The sequence below is a fragment of the Serinus canaria genome, chromosome 1A (assembly GCF_022539315.1).
Source record: "Serinus canaria isolate serCan28SL12 chromosome 1A, serCan2020, whole genome shotgun sequence".
NCBI classification, from domain to species: Eukaryota; Metazoa; Chordata; class Aves; order Passeriformes; family Fringillidae; genus Serinus; species Serinus canaria.
The window spans coordinates 63,966,671-63,981,163 of NC_066314.1; the positions used below are offsets into that span (position 1 = coordinate 63,966,671).

The 14,493-nt window shown below is 39.9% G+C and overlaps 1 protein-coding gene across 2 annotated transcripts in view; it reads left to right on the forward strand.

The window, feature by feature from the left end:
- The window catches only part of LRP6 (LDL receptor related protein 6), a 123,015-nt gene that overhangs the window by 4,601 nt on the left and 103,921 nt on the right, over nt 1-14,493 (forward strand). For both annotated transcript variants that reach the window (XM_050970164.1, XM_050970162.1), the window contains exon 2: nt 9,824-10,217. In XM_050970164.1, coding sequence (XP_050826121.1) covers nt 9,824-10,217 — 394 coding nt within the window. The remainder of the gene's footprint in view (nt 1-9,823; nt 10,218-14,493) is intronic.

Consider the following 14,493-nt stretch of genomic DNA (forward strand, 5'->3'; position numbering starts at 1 on the left):
TACTGTTGTGTGGTGCCAGAAATGCAGTTGGAACTAAATCTTTGTTGCACACTCCTGCTTCTGGCTGAGCTGGTGGCTCTGCTGGCTCTGGGAGCCTGCTCAGCTCCTTCTCCAGCTCTCCTGCTGGGGAGCCCTTATGCTTCAGCCACCTCACCTGAGAGCTTTGGGCAGAATTTGGTTGGAAAGGAATTTCCCTCAAATGGACTTGTACCAGTAAGAGGTGTAAGTTGCTTAGAAAGATGTGGAGGGGGATGCAGCTGCCCTGCAGACTTCAGGGATGGTCTGTTCGTGTTCACAGGTTGTGCTCCCCACTTAAAATGAGCCCTGAAGTTTTAAATGCTGTGGCTCAGCAAGGGTGACTGTTGGTGTGTGCACATGAGGTTCGGGATGAGCCAGCAGCCAGTGATTCCACTTCTTCTGTGCCAAGCACTTTGTAGTGATGACTCTTCCAAAGTGTAATTGCTGTTCAGTGAACGAAGTAGATGCTCTCCTAATAGCCTTTAGTTTTTCAGCTCACACATCAGGTGTGGCTTCAGAGTATGTACCACTTGCAGAGCCACAGAATGCACAGTGCTCCAAACAAAGAGGCTGTGTCATTCTTTTGTGGTAGTTGTCCAAAGCTTGAAAGGGGAAAGCTTTGGGTCTTTAACAGATTATACATAAATGCTGGGTATTGACACCCTAAATATTAATCACCCTTTTCCAGTTTATGTATTTACCAGACAAGCTGACATAGAGAGCCTTCATTAAACTCTCTAGATATCCTTGTACTTTATAAATATTTATGTCAGGACATTCACAATGTGAAAAGCTTGCTATTTGCTCCACATGGACAAACTTACTCAGAACACAGTGCTTGCATTTCCAAGTAGAAATTATCTTGTTGTCATTTCTGCTTTTTTATGTATTCTCTGGTGAAATGGTTATGAAAATAGGGTGGAGTTTTTGTCTCATTATTATCTTGCTACAGACCTTTTGATTTCCATGTAGTTGGAACAGTTCCCCACCAATTTTGAAATGGAGTCAAACATCCCAGTCTATGAATAGAATGGGAATACTGTTAATACCTCTGTCTGTAATACCTTATTCTTAATATGCTTTTAAGAAACTAACCAGTCAAAGTTTAGATTAAAAGAGGCAATGCTTTAGTTAGTAAAACTTTGTTTCCTTTGCAAAATGTTATAAACTACTTGGAGATAGAAGCATGTTAGTTTAAAAGCTGGAATGCTTTTTGAGCTTCAGTATTTATAAGGAGAGAACAATAAGGAAATGTTTTTAGTATAAACAGACATGGAAAATGGCAACATTCATTCAGATTTTTTTAGTATCTTGTTACAGGATCACATTACCTAAATAGAATTACTCCCTTGTGATATAATCAATGCAGCAGTAATGGGATTATAGTGTTAATTCTGTTGATGAGGGCCATGTGTGAGTTCTTGATGTCCAATTTGAAAAGTAATCATATTTGAGACAGAAAATTTTAATTAGCTAGCTATATAATTTTGCATAATCAAAAATGGTTTGTTTTCTTCTCTATGATACCTTTATATTTTTCCTGTTATTCCTCCCCTCTCTGCCCACTTAGTTCCCAAAGGAAAAACAGAGTTTGTGTGTAGTGTGCTGGGGTTTTTAAACCATTTGTGCCTCTAGAATTCCTTAATAACAAAGATTCTCCTCTGTCCATTGTCAGAGTTCAGGCTTAGAGAAAGGAGCTGATATGTTTGCTGGAATTCTGGAAGTTGAGGATATGTGGAAAGTAACAGAAATTTAAAGTGCTAAATTTTAAACTTTGTTCCCTTACTTGTTCTGTCAAAGCAGGGAATAAAACTCCTACTTATACTCATAGTATTAATAAAAATATGAACACTTTGGAAATTCAAGAATCTTCTTGTCCACACACAGGTTAATAGAGAAAGAATATTAAGAATAATAGAGGAGAAGGAATTTGTAGACCTTGTATCTTATAGGGTCTACAAATACCTTATAAGATAAAAGTCAACAAATTATAAGACCTTGAGTCTTATTATGTCCATTTAGAAAATGCAATGATGTTCTTATAACTCAAAAACTTAACTGAAGCTCAGCAGTTACCCTTTTACCCTGTAGGTAATGGTGAAATGAGTAATACAATTCCAAGTTGGGTGGTTTTGTATTTATGGGTTTATTTGTTTTTCTTTTGTATTTCCAGAAATGAGTCCCATTCAATTTGAAAAAGAGAAGGTAATTCACTTTCTCCAAGGGATCTTGCATAAATATCTGTGTGTGTGTTGTTGTTGGGTGGTTCGTTTGTTTTTTTCCCCTATGTGTCACTACATCTAATGTAAGCCTGTTGAACATTTGACAATAGTAGTACTGAGATATTAAAAGTATTAGAGTTAAAAGTATGCTACAACAGTCTTTTCACAAAATAAAAATTAAATGTCCAATAATTCTCAAAATTACTGAGGTATGTGCACATCTTTCCTTATCCATTAAAACCAGTCCATAACTATTCATTCAAACTGAGGTCTTTTGTGCTAAATTCTATGTTCCTGCTTTACAGCAACTTCCTGTTAATGCTTAAAAAATCTAAACTAACAAAGAACCTCAGCATCAAAACAAACTAAATAAGTTGTTTTGTTTGATTTGTTTTTTACGTGGTGAGACAAACTGACACACTTCAGGAAATATTTTTTGAATATCTTTTAGGCTAATGTGCAACCTTGGATAAATAGTTGGAGAAGTCATCTGAGAGTAGTTCATTGTCTGTGAGCTTCTCATCAGTGTGGAGAAAGGTCTTGTTTGTTGGAGGTGTACTGCTGTTGAGGGTGTGAATTCTTTGATCCATGTGGAACTAAGAGCAGTTGGGGCAAGACCCCATGGCTTGGGCTATTCCCATGTACTTGGGTTACACTCCAGCAAAGGAGGTGAGTGAGCTGGTGGCAGTGACAGAGAGTGACACTTCCAGGCCATTCCTGACCGCATGTGCACCCTCAAACCTTGGGGCATTCCCACCTTGGCTTGCCAGGGTGTACAAAGTGTGTCTTGTGGCCTTTAGCCTTCCTGGAATTTGGGAGATGGGCTCCAGCTATCCCAGCACCACAGTGCTGTGTCTTGGTGCTGTCCTTCAATGGAGGCACTCAGCTTCAACAGCTTCCTGAGCAATATGATCAAGGCTTTTGGCTTGTTTGTCACTGTTGGAAGCACTGTTGGAAAAGGTGATGCCAGAAGGTGTAAAGGGCTGTGTTTTGTTTCAGTGTTGTCCAGTTCTCTTCCCTGTCTTCACAGTGCTTAGTTTAGATTGCAGGATACCATCCCTGCTGAGATGTGGGACTCTCATTGGTGGAGCCCAACAAGGCTTTTCTGCAGGAGCAGAGGTGCTTGCTAACTCACATTTTCATTAAACAGATCGTGTTGATTTAAACATGGGTGTTGCCGGTAAAACTGGGGAACTATTGCCAATGTGTGTGAAACTGGTATGACTTCATCTGCAGAGCTGTGTGTTATTCTGACAACTGTTTGAGAGGCTGGAAGAGTGTTGAAGGAAGATTATGAGGACCCCTGAGAAAATGAGCTGTGTATTGTTGATCCACATTAATGTTCTGCAGACATTAATGTGGATCATGGAAGTACTTGATTGCACATCCCTAAGGAGACTTTCCATAGCCTGCAGTTTGCCCTGGAAGGTGCCCAGGTCACCTTTATTTTGCTGCTGCTCTGTAACCAGAAGGGTCATGGAAGAAGGTGTTAGTGTGTGGTGTTACATTTTAGTAGTGTTTCATGGCAATGCAGCTGCAAGATGATGCATCAGCTCTCTGCTCATCCTGTTGTCAGCCAGGTAGATTCAGAATATAAAGTTAGAAAAATGTCAGAGCTAAAGTGCTGTGTTCCACCCCCATGAGAGTGCAATCAAAAGAACTTCAGAACATGGGAGTCTGTGTTACAGAAAGGTGGACAAAAGATCTGTGTGAGTGTGCTACCTAGCACTGAGAAAAGCCAAGCTCTGGTAATCCTGCTGTATGGCTTTGTTGCCAGTGGGATGATTTGGAAGGTGATACCTGCTATTCAGAAGGTTTTTTGCCTGTCACAGGCTGGGACTTCGTGGTGTATTTCAGTCATGAGTGCTTTTGGTATAGTATCTGGCCAAAGGCCTGAAATCAGTAAAGTTAAGTGCAGAATCCAAATGCTGTTGTTGCCTAGCTTGGTGTCTTTGCTGTTGCACTGATATGGCTACTCATCTCCTTCACTGGCCTGCTGCTCCTGTGACCTTTTGAGTTACCATCTGAACAGCCCTTGCATAGCTTTAACCTGAGGAATATATTTAAGGTTAGCTGAAAAGAGGAGAAAAATTTTTTTCTGCCAAGTTTGGGCTGCCTCATGCTTGTTTTACTAAATTCCTGTTTGCCTGTTGTGTCCTGCAAGTATATTTGTGAGAATAAAGATTTTCACAGAGAAGAGTGCTCTCTGTTCACAGTGAAAGAGGAATGGTGGGCACTAGTAAGTCAGTTAATTATTTTTATTTTTAAAAGCTTATGGAATTGTGTCTTGTGTGGAAAAAACTGGGAAAGTGCTGTGATGGAGAACTGGGTGCAAAATCCTGGCCTGTTGCTTGCTGTGTTTTAAAACTTTTATGTATTTCCTGGTGATTTTATTGTTTGCTCAAAAATATAAACCATGTCTGTATAAGTTTCTTGAGACTGGCTCCCTGCTATTTGGAAAAAATTGTGTTAATTTTCAAATTCTCTCTCTTCTTATTTGATACAAGTCTCCCAGGCTTTATTCCCAATGCTACCTCAATCTTTTCATTCTTGCTTCTCCAAACTGAGCAACAAAACTCAAACATTTGCAGGAAATCAATATACAGAATTTCTTGGAAGCATGAGCAGTGATGAAGAAATTTGAAACCCAGGGAGTGAAGGGACAGTCCTCCTAACTGACTGCTCCAGAGTCCTTGTGCCAGTCCAGAAACTTTTCCTTACATTCTTGTGCTGGTTCTCTGTGGGACATCTTGGGGATGATTATTGTATTGCATACCAGGAGTTTTGTGTATTGAATGGTTTTAGGGAGGTTGCAATCCATGTTCTTTGCTGGTTATCTGTGTCCATTTCTCTGCTTTTCCTTCTTTTGTCTGCTGAAATGTGAGTGCATTGTCATGCTGTCAAGGCATTTGGAGTCCTTGCTTACTGTGCCTCATCCAGGTCAGCATGTATTTGTTTGGTACATCTCATCACTGTCCCCTCTTCTCTCCAGTCCTTGCATTTGCTGTCCTCATAGCAGTGTGCAATTCTCTTTAAACACTCAGAGTTCTTCAGCCAGACTTTTAAAAGATGGGGACTATTCCCTTCCCAACTCAACAACATCATCTTTCAGCGTGACAGTCCAGGGGGATTCTTCCCATTACTTCAATGTGGATATTTCTTTCCACAATGTCAGCAGCTGCTCAGTGGTATCCACACTGTGATTCTGTGGCAGGTTGCCACAACTTATCAGTGGCCACCTCTGCTCTGAGTCCTGTTCCTTAACTGGAGGTTCATGAGGAACTGGTTCAGCTAATTAGTTGAAGCTGATGCAGTCCTTCCTTTCCCTGCTGTGCTACTGCTTATATTGATTTGATTTTTGGTCTGAACTGATTCTGCATGATGGCTGGCTAAAAATTGCTTTTTGGCAGGTGGTGAGGAGAGCTCAGTAGCCTTCTGCTGGTTTAGCTCCCTGCATTGTCTCGCCTGCATTGTGGCACGGGACAAGTGCTTGAGCCAATGCAAAAGAGGGGTTGGGGACCAACAGCTGGAAGTGGAGCTGGGGAGAAAGGAGATGGCAGTCACATCTTGAGCAGATACAGCAGGCTGCCAGTGGAGGGGGAGAGCTGCTCCCCCTTCCAGCTCCCTGCTGCTTGCCTTATGTCAGCTTTGGAGTTTGCTGAACCACTTCTTGAGTTGATTCAGCTTGCTAACCCAGTCAAACCTTTTGCTGACGTAGTGATTTGAATCAGCTTGGGAGGGGGCCCTTAACTGAGGGAGGGGGTAGAACAGCATTGCTGGGGTTTGGGACTGAGAAAAAAGGACTTGGGGGAAATGAGTGTGTGCTAGTTGTTTTAGCCAGGCTAAACTCCATGTCAGTGAAAGAGAATGAACATGTTGGAGGTAGCACTGCTCTCACCTCATGGCACCCAGAGCTGTTCTAGATCACTGAAGGTAGAAAGGAGAAAGTGGGCATTTGTGGAAAAGGCTACTGGACTGGTTAAAGAAAAGCATGACACATTCTGACAGCTTAAAATTGCCACTGAAACACCAAAAAGATTAAAAATCCTTTTTAGCTGGTAATGTGCTCATTTTATCTTGGTTTGTCACTTAGCATCCTGTGGGCAGCAGCATTTTTATGCCTGTAACAGATGCCCATAAGTCAGATGTACAAAGCAAGACTTGAGTAATCAAGTGCAAGGGAAAGCAGACTTGAGTGTCCTGGGGATTAGCAACTTTCAGTAAGAGAGACAGGAGATGCAGCCAAGAGAAATACATGGTGTAAGAATTGAAGATTGGCAGTGGGAAGAAGGATGCTGGTAGAATTCTAGTTGTAAAAGTAAGGCAAAAAAGGTAATGTCTGGACTTTAATACTGCTTGTGGTAAACTTAGGAAAGGTCTTACTTGAACATTAGAACATTAGAGTTAAGAAACAGTAACAGGCTCAGTGACCGCTACTGGCAGAAGTTTCTTAGCATGTAATTTATTTTTGTTGTGGTTGAAATGTGTTGAACTCCAGTTTTTGTCATTTTTGTGTTAAGGAAACATTTTTCTTGCTGGTAGGTACAAGAAAAAGATCCCTTAGTTTATAACTAAGCATAACTCTTACTCTTACAAGAGAGAGTACCCAAAGTATTGGGTGCTTTATTTAGAAGAATTACCTGCATGTAGACCTCTCAGGTCATAGAGGACATAGTAATATTCGTTAGTATTTCTGTTCTTGATTTCCAGGGTAGGTGTTTTTATCTTTCAAGAATATGTGCTTCTCTTCAATGTATTGTAATTTGTTGTTGTTACACTATATTTTGTTATTATGTCTATAGAAAGAGAAATGAAAACATATAAAGAGTTCAGCTTCTTAAAATAAAATCTGAATTGTATCTTTTTGCCCCATTAGAACTTAACTGCCAAATAGTTGCCCAGCTTTGAAAGGGGATGCTCCTGGACTTCTTCCCAGGTTATTAGCACAGGTCATAACTTCATTATTCAAGAAAGCCATCTCTTCAGTGTCCTGTGCTTTCAAAGCTGGGCCAGGGTGGGATCTTCTGGCACAATTTTGCTCTTGGCACTGCTGCCTGGGTGAAGTAAATTCAGAGATGATACTCAGTCCTAATGCTGCCAACTTCAGTAACTGGATTTTATAGCCCACTGAAGCCTTAGTGTGTTCTGGGAAGGGCTGGAGGCAGTGGGGAACAAACCTGGTTTTTATTATTTTGGTGATGCAGGCTTCATTCCTGAATGTCGCAACAAATTGGAAAGCTTAACATGCTCATCTGCCAGCCCTTTGGAATGTGTTACAAGTTGAGGCTTTGTATCAAACTGCATGAAGCTACACATCCTAAGTGTAGCTGTGTTTCTCCTGAGTTGTCATTCAGCTAAGCTGTCTGATTGATGCAGAGGTGTTTGTCTGCAGTCCCTGCTCAGCCAGTCTGAGCTCCAGCAGGGAGTGAGTAACCTCTACACATGGCTGTGTGAGGCTCAGCAGTGCCTTCAGGCCTGGCTCATTACCTGGTGTTCCAGTTCAGTGCATGCTGTGTGCATGGGTGCTCCATGTTGCACATAATAATGAAGTTTGTACTCACTGGTGTGTGGATTTACTTTTCTCCAAACGCTGGGCATGCTCTTACCAGAGAAAGCTGTGCCAGCTGGCTGCACACTCCTGTGTGCACTAGATGACACTGAGCTGGCTGTTAACTAGATTTTTCAGGTTACAGTTGTATGCAGGCTTTAAAAAGTAAAGGTTTTTATTGTATTACAATTTTTTACACCTTGCAGTTTATTGAATACTTTTTTTCTTGGAACATGTGGTCTTCATAAGCAATCCAACCTTCAATAAAATGTACTGTTATTAATTTTAAATCTTAGGGGGTAGGAAATTATGCAAGGAATGGAAAGAGACAGCAAAGTAAGATAATAATTAGTTATTAATATAAAGATTCTCCATCTTATTTTAAAATGTCTACCCCTTCTCCATGGGAAAATAATTTCTAAACTTGCATGGTTTTTTCCATAATAAAAAAATTGCTTTCTGGAGAAGGGAATACAATTGCAAATTTGATATTATTAAAACCAACAAAGTTTCACCCCTCCCTTGTTCTATCTAAAGTTCAGTATAAATCAATTAATAGTCAGTGTTTCTAAGTTTAGGATGACAGTCTAAGCAATTCAGTTTTCTTAAAAACCAACAAAACTCCCACCACCCCAAAATATATATAGAACTCATTTAATTGCAGGTAGATGAAGGAACATTCTTAGTTCTTTCTGCTTTTCCCAATGCATATGTGACAAGGTCTTTGAGAAATTGTTTTGTGATAAGATAATGAGAGGAGTAGTCCAGTCGTGGAAACCAGCTTTTGAATTTACTGAAGTCTGTGAGTATTTTCAGTTTCAGTGTGAGTTTGGCATACAGGGATCTGTTCCTCTTCTGGCAGGGTGGCCCTTGACATTACTGAGCCATGCATGTCCTTGGCTCTGTAAATTTTGACCTTTTGGTCAGGATATCCATCCTGCTGCAGATTTGAAGTGCCCACCTATGCTGAAGAATAAATCTGCAAGATCCCTGTGAAATTTGTGTGGTGACAGGTAGAGGAGCATTTATAGATCTAAATGCCTCTGTAGAGCTCTGGTGCTGCAGTTTCTGAGTAAATGCAGGGAAAGGTAGAAATTGGTAGTGGGTTTTAAAGGGTGTCATTGTCTGCCTTATACAAATGTAGTGTTATGTAGTGTTTTTCTCAACCTTTTGTTGAAGTAGGAATGAGACTGGAATTTTCATAATGCTATATATAGCTTGTGGTAAAGGACAATTAAGCAGGCATATTACATTTAAGAAGCTGTCTTTTTTCATGGTTACTGCTTTACATTAGTCATCTTAGGTGTTATGAAAAATATACAGACAGTGCAAACTGACAGGGTAAGCAAATAAAGCATATAAAATGAAGGCTTTGTGTTAGAGAACTAAGCAGGAATGGTAGAGCTGAGTTTGAAAGAACTGTGTTGTCCATTCCTGTAGAATTATTTTTCTCCCTACCTCCTCATGCTACCTTCAGCACTTTAAACCAACATTTGCCTCATGCTGTGCAATGAATTTTGTATTTTTATGTACTATATATAAAATGTCTGAGATATCTAATTTCAGGGAATATTGACATGCAGGTGGCTCTGATAGCTTGACATGAATTATGCTTCTATATATTACAAAATTCTATACTGACAAGTAATCCTTGCTCAGGTGAGCCAGTAGTGAGTGCTTAGAAAACTGCTTTACTCTTGTCTTTTTGATCCTTCTCTATAGAGCAGTGTCATTTGGGCACTTCAAACCTCCATTTTCTTTGTTCTCTCCCTTCTTCTTTATTGTCATTTTAATAATGCACAACCCAGAATAGGGAGCTGCCCATTATGAAGCCTTGTAACCGAGTTGAAAAGGTTTGAGCCGCTGCTTTTTAGTCAAACTTCAAAATGGCTCTCCAATATTTCTTAATTTTGTAAAGTTACCCTTAAATCAGTAGCTACCGCTGACCTGACACACCATCACAGTGCAAGCCATGCTGGATAGGAGTGATGCTAACCCCCTGTCTGTGTGTCCCCCCGTTTCTGTCTGTGTGCAGCTGCCCCGCTGCTGCTGTACGCGAACCGCCGGGACCTGCGGCTGGTGGACGCCGCCCACGGCAAGGAGAACGCCACGGTGATCGTGGGGGGCCTGGAGGACGCGGCCGCCGTGGACTTCGTGTTCCTCAAGGGCTTGATTTACTGGAGCGACGTCAGCGAGGAAGCCATCAAAAGGACAGAGTTCAACAGGTCCGGGAGCGTGCAAAACGTGGTCGTTTCTGGACTTCTGTCACCCGACGGGCTGGCCTGTGACTGGCTGGGGGAGAAGCTGTACTGGACAGATTCGGAAACAAATCGGATTGAGGTTTCTAACTTAGATGGATCACTGAGGAAAGTTTTGTTTTGGCAAGAATTGGATCAACCCAGAGCGATTGCCTTAGATCCTGCAAGAGGGTAAGTCTTTTTTAAAATAGTTACAGGTACCAAAATTTGTACTATTTCTTGTTTATAGGAGTGTGCCTTTTGTTGACGGAGTGACAGATCTATCCTTTGTCTCCTCAAAAAGGAAAGAAGCCCAGAAGTTTGTCTTTGATTAGGTGAAAAAGCCACCTCATAGGCTTAGAGGACTTCACCTCAAACTTAAGGATAGCTAATTGGACAGAAGCCAAAAAGCCCTGCTTCGGCAATTTACTAGAAAAAGAAGTGAACAAAGAAACTAATCTCTTTTGTAAGGTGTTTTACCAGGAGCAAGAACCTCTGGCACCTGGCTCGGATTTTCTCTGTTTGTTACTTTGACTTTTTATTAAACCTTTTTGTTTTCAACACTTGCAACAGAAGCCATCCTGCTGATTTTTATGCCTCCAAGGGTAGCTGAGCTATCTTGGGTGTGTTACAGACCTCTGAGAGCTCGAAGAGGCTACTATAACACTTGTTTGTTGAACGATTTCAAATGCTGTTGTCAAAGTTATCCTAAGCCATTTTGCATCATTTGTTTCTCTTTCTATTGGTGTGATTTGCAGACTTGTGAAGTTCCATTCATATTTGGTTTGTGAACAATCAGGAATCATCATACTTTAGAAAACAGTATTAGAAACTTAGTTTGGCAGTAGTGCAGAAGATTAGCAGAAATTGAGAAGTTCTAACCTAAAACTTAATAAAATCTGCTTTCCTTAAAAAGCTGTGTCAGCTGCCTGTGAACAGACGGACTTGTGCCTCTGAAGTGTCAGGAAATTAAATTTTTTGGAGCTTTATTAATTGTTGATATTCATGCTTTATTGAAACATCTGAAGAAATGGGAGAAGTCAACATACTTCTATTATACTTCTATTACTTGTATTAACAACTACTTGAGATGTGTTTTGAAGCTTAATCAGAAAATTTACGAGAGAGGCTCCTTTCCCTACCCTTGGGGGAACTCCTGTTTTAAAAATCCTGTATTTTTGTCTCAGCTCCTTCTAGAACTGATGTTATATTCTCAGCTCCCATTTGAGTGTTTGGATGTGGCTCTTTTTGCTCTGTTCTTGGGACAAAGCAGTGTTTGCCAACAGTGGAAAATTCTGTGGAGTTTTGGTGATGTACGTGAATGGCTGGCTTGAGGTTACCCCAAAGGCAGTCATCTGTGACAAGGTTTGGGAGAGCCAAAATGGAATACTAATGGAATATCCTTGATGCTGTGTACCCTTTTGAAAATATTTTATATCTGTAGTATAGAATGAGTTTTTGCTGTATTTTTTTTTCCCTTGAACAAGCAAGTTAATCTGTTGTACTCCCATTTTACATATGTTTTGCAGCCAACTACTGTTTGGGGGTGACAAATTAGTGCCTTCTTTCTTTGAAAAGATGAGGGTTGTGTTTCACTGCTTGCCATTTCTTTGCATTATAGGTTGTGTTTGGCTTTTTTCCTCCAAAAGAAGACAATCTCTGCAAAACACAGCTTCTTTCCTGAACTTCATAGAAACACTATATCTTGAGTATTTTCTTCAACAGTTCCAGTAGTTCTTTGACAATTTATAAACAGAGGATATGTTTATTTTCCTGTACCTACATTTCAAGCTTTGGAAATAACAAAAGTATGGATGTATGCTTTTTCCATGTATTTGCCACTTGTAAGTTGGAGGCAATGATAGTGTTAGATGTATTTTACTTTAGGAGTGTAAGGAAAGTGTAATGTTCATGTCTTTTCTACCCACCATCCTGAAAGTGAGAGAAAAAGGAAGGAAGCACACATTTCAAATGGCTTTGATTTGGCTTGTAAGCAGAGAGAATGAGATTCTTGTTGGCTAGGAGTAAAGTTCTGTTGTGGAGCCAGTTGGTCTTTCTTTAGAACAATGTTTGTATTTTCTGAACGTGAAGAGCAGTGTGCTCAGCAATCCCAACTCGATGTTTGCATACTCTTTACTCTTAATACTCTACACCAAGAGGAAAATACAAGAAGACAAATGAAGTAGGTCAGAAGTAAAGCACTCCTGTAACTTTTTCCATATTGATGATCTGTTAAAGCAGTAGGAGTAAACACTCCTAAAAATCTGCTGAAATTTAGACTTAAAACAAGCAGAAAAAAGAAAACACCAAATCCCCTTCCCCAACTCAAACACAACTCCTCTAACCAAAGCAGAAAAATCCCTCCAACAACTGTAATTTAAGGACAAAATAGTTTTTCTTCCAAATTTTTGAAGGTCACTTTCTAGGTTGTTATGTGAAAGGTATGTTTTAAGAAGGTAATACAGCAGTATGTCCACTTTCTGGTTTACCAGTGTTGCAGGTGCAAAAATTGCAGTTCTTACATGCAGTTTTATAGCAGAAAACCTTTCAGCTTTTAATAAATTTGGTTACATTTCAGAAGAGCCTCCAAAGCTTGAAATATAGGTGGAAGGGTGACGTGAGTGCAGAGATGTAAATTTAAAAAGAAAAATAATTCCCCAAACTGTCTGTGTATGGATACTTCTTTTACTAGTATTTACATTTTTTTAAGTCCTGTAATTGTCTTTTGGTTTCAAGATGTTGCCTGGCAAATAGTGGCAGAAGTAAGCCATAAAAAAGTCTTAGAGCAGTTAATAAAATATGAAACTTGGAAAAGCAAACCCCCTCACGTTTTCCTGCAGTCTAATCCATCTCCTATTATGCTCAGACAATGTTTGTTTCAGATACCATTTTCTAAACTTGTAAGTCATGAAAAGAAATAATTTAGCAGCAAAACTTAACACTAATGTCATCTTTACCAATTAGTTCAGTTTTTCATCAAAGTTAAATTGTGAAAAATAGTTTATCTAACATAGCATGCATTAAGTGTTTCATGAAAAAGCTGAAAGCTGATATAAGTCCCAAACTATTAGTCTTTTCTGGGGTTGAATGTATATTTATTAAATGTATCTATCTTGCTGAAAACATGAGAATGCCTACTTGGAAATGAAATGTTAACAGTGATGAATAATGCATTTTCTTGGAAGTGTCCCACATAGTGAAATTTAGTAAAATTTCAATGTTTCACCAGTGCTCTGGTCTTTCTCACAACTGCTGCTGTAGGATACTCCAGGGTTGTGAAGGTCACTGCTTGGTGCTGTGATGCTTTGGAGGAATGTCATTGGGCTCTTTCAGAACTCATTACAGGAACAGTTGAGGCATTAAAGAGTAAGTGGTTTGGACAGACTTTACTTCACTGCCAAAACCATCAGGTGATAGTGTCTGAGGTTCTATGTGTAACTGAGATACTGGAGTACAAGTTAGACTTGGTTCCCATGTCTGTTATCAGTAATAAGAAATGCAATGGATTTGCTAATGGAAAATATCTCGTATTTGGTATCTGAGGCAGAGCAGCCAAGTCTGGGGTTTTTTATTTTTACTTTCTGTAGGGAGGCATTAAAATCTGAAAAATCTATATTCTTCTCATTGGCCATCTCCTATGTACGTTCTGAGGATTGAGCTTCTCATTGCTCATGTTCATACACTACAACTTCCTTGTTTTACTTGATACTCAATAAAATACTCTGTGTGTAGCAGGAGAGAGAAGGGCCCTGAGATGAAGGTCAGGGGAATAGGGTCTTCGTTTAGGCTTCTTTTGAAAGGAGCTGGCACGTTCCAGGAAGGCTCCTTGGTCTTATCCATCCTTTCTGGAACTGTTTTCCTGACTGGTGTTAGACAGAGACCGTTTTTAATAAGATCTGCAGCTGGGGATAACACTGACACTTTAGTGGTGACTTTTTCCAGGAGAAGACCAGGTGTTAGATCACCAAGTGCAGGAGAGCACTGTATTTAAGAGCAGCTCACATGAAAGTTGAGCAAGTAGAAAAGAGATTTTTCTGCTTCAGCACTCAAAATGGAAAAAAAATAGGCATATCCAGATTCTTGAGCAAGTACTGCTTTAAAGTGCAGTATTGTATATTTGTACTGCTGTTTTCTTGTTGTCTTGGGTTTTTTTGTTGTTGGGGGGTTGGTATGTTTGGTTTTTTTTGCTTTTTAATTTGAGCAGCCCTTTTGTCCCTATGGTAAAGACTTCATTATCATAGTTTCAATTCCCCAAAAATTACCCTTTAGACAATCAACTTTCTTCATAAGGAGCACTATCAGAATGAGCTGGCTTTTCTCACTGCAGCATGTATTGTTCACCACAAAGGGAATTTTAAGTGTCTCCTAGAAGTGGTGACTAATTGCTTGCTTTTCAGGACATGTTTTAAATCAAGTGACTATATAGAGTTACCTTAATTGTTAAGGTCTTGTAAAACTTTTGGGTTGT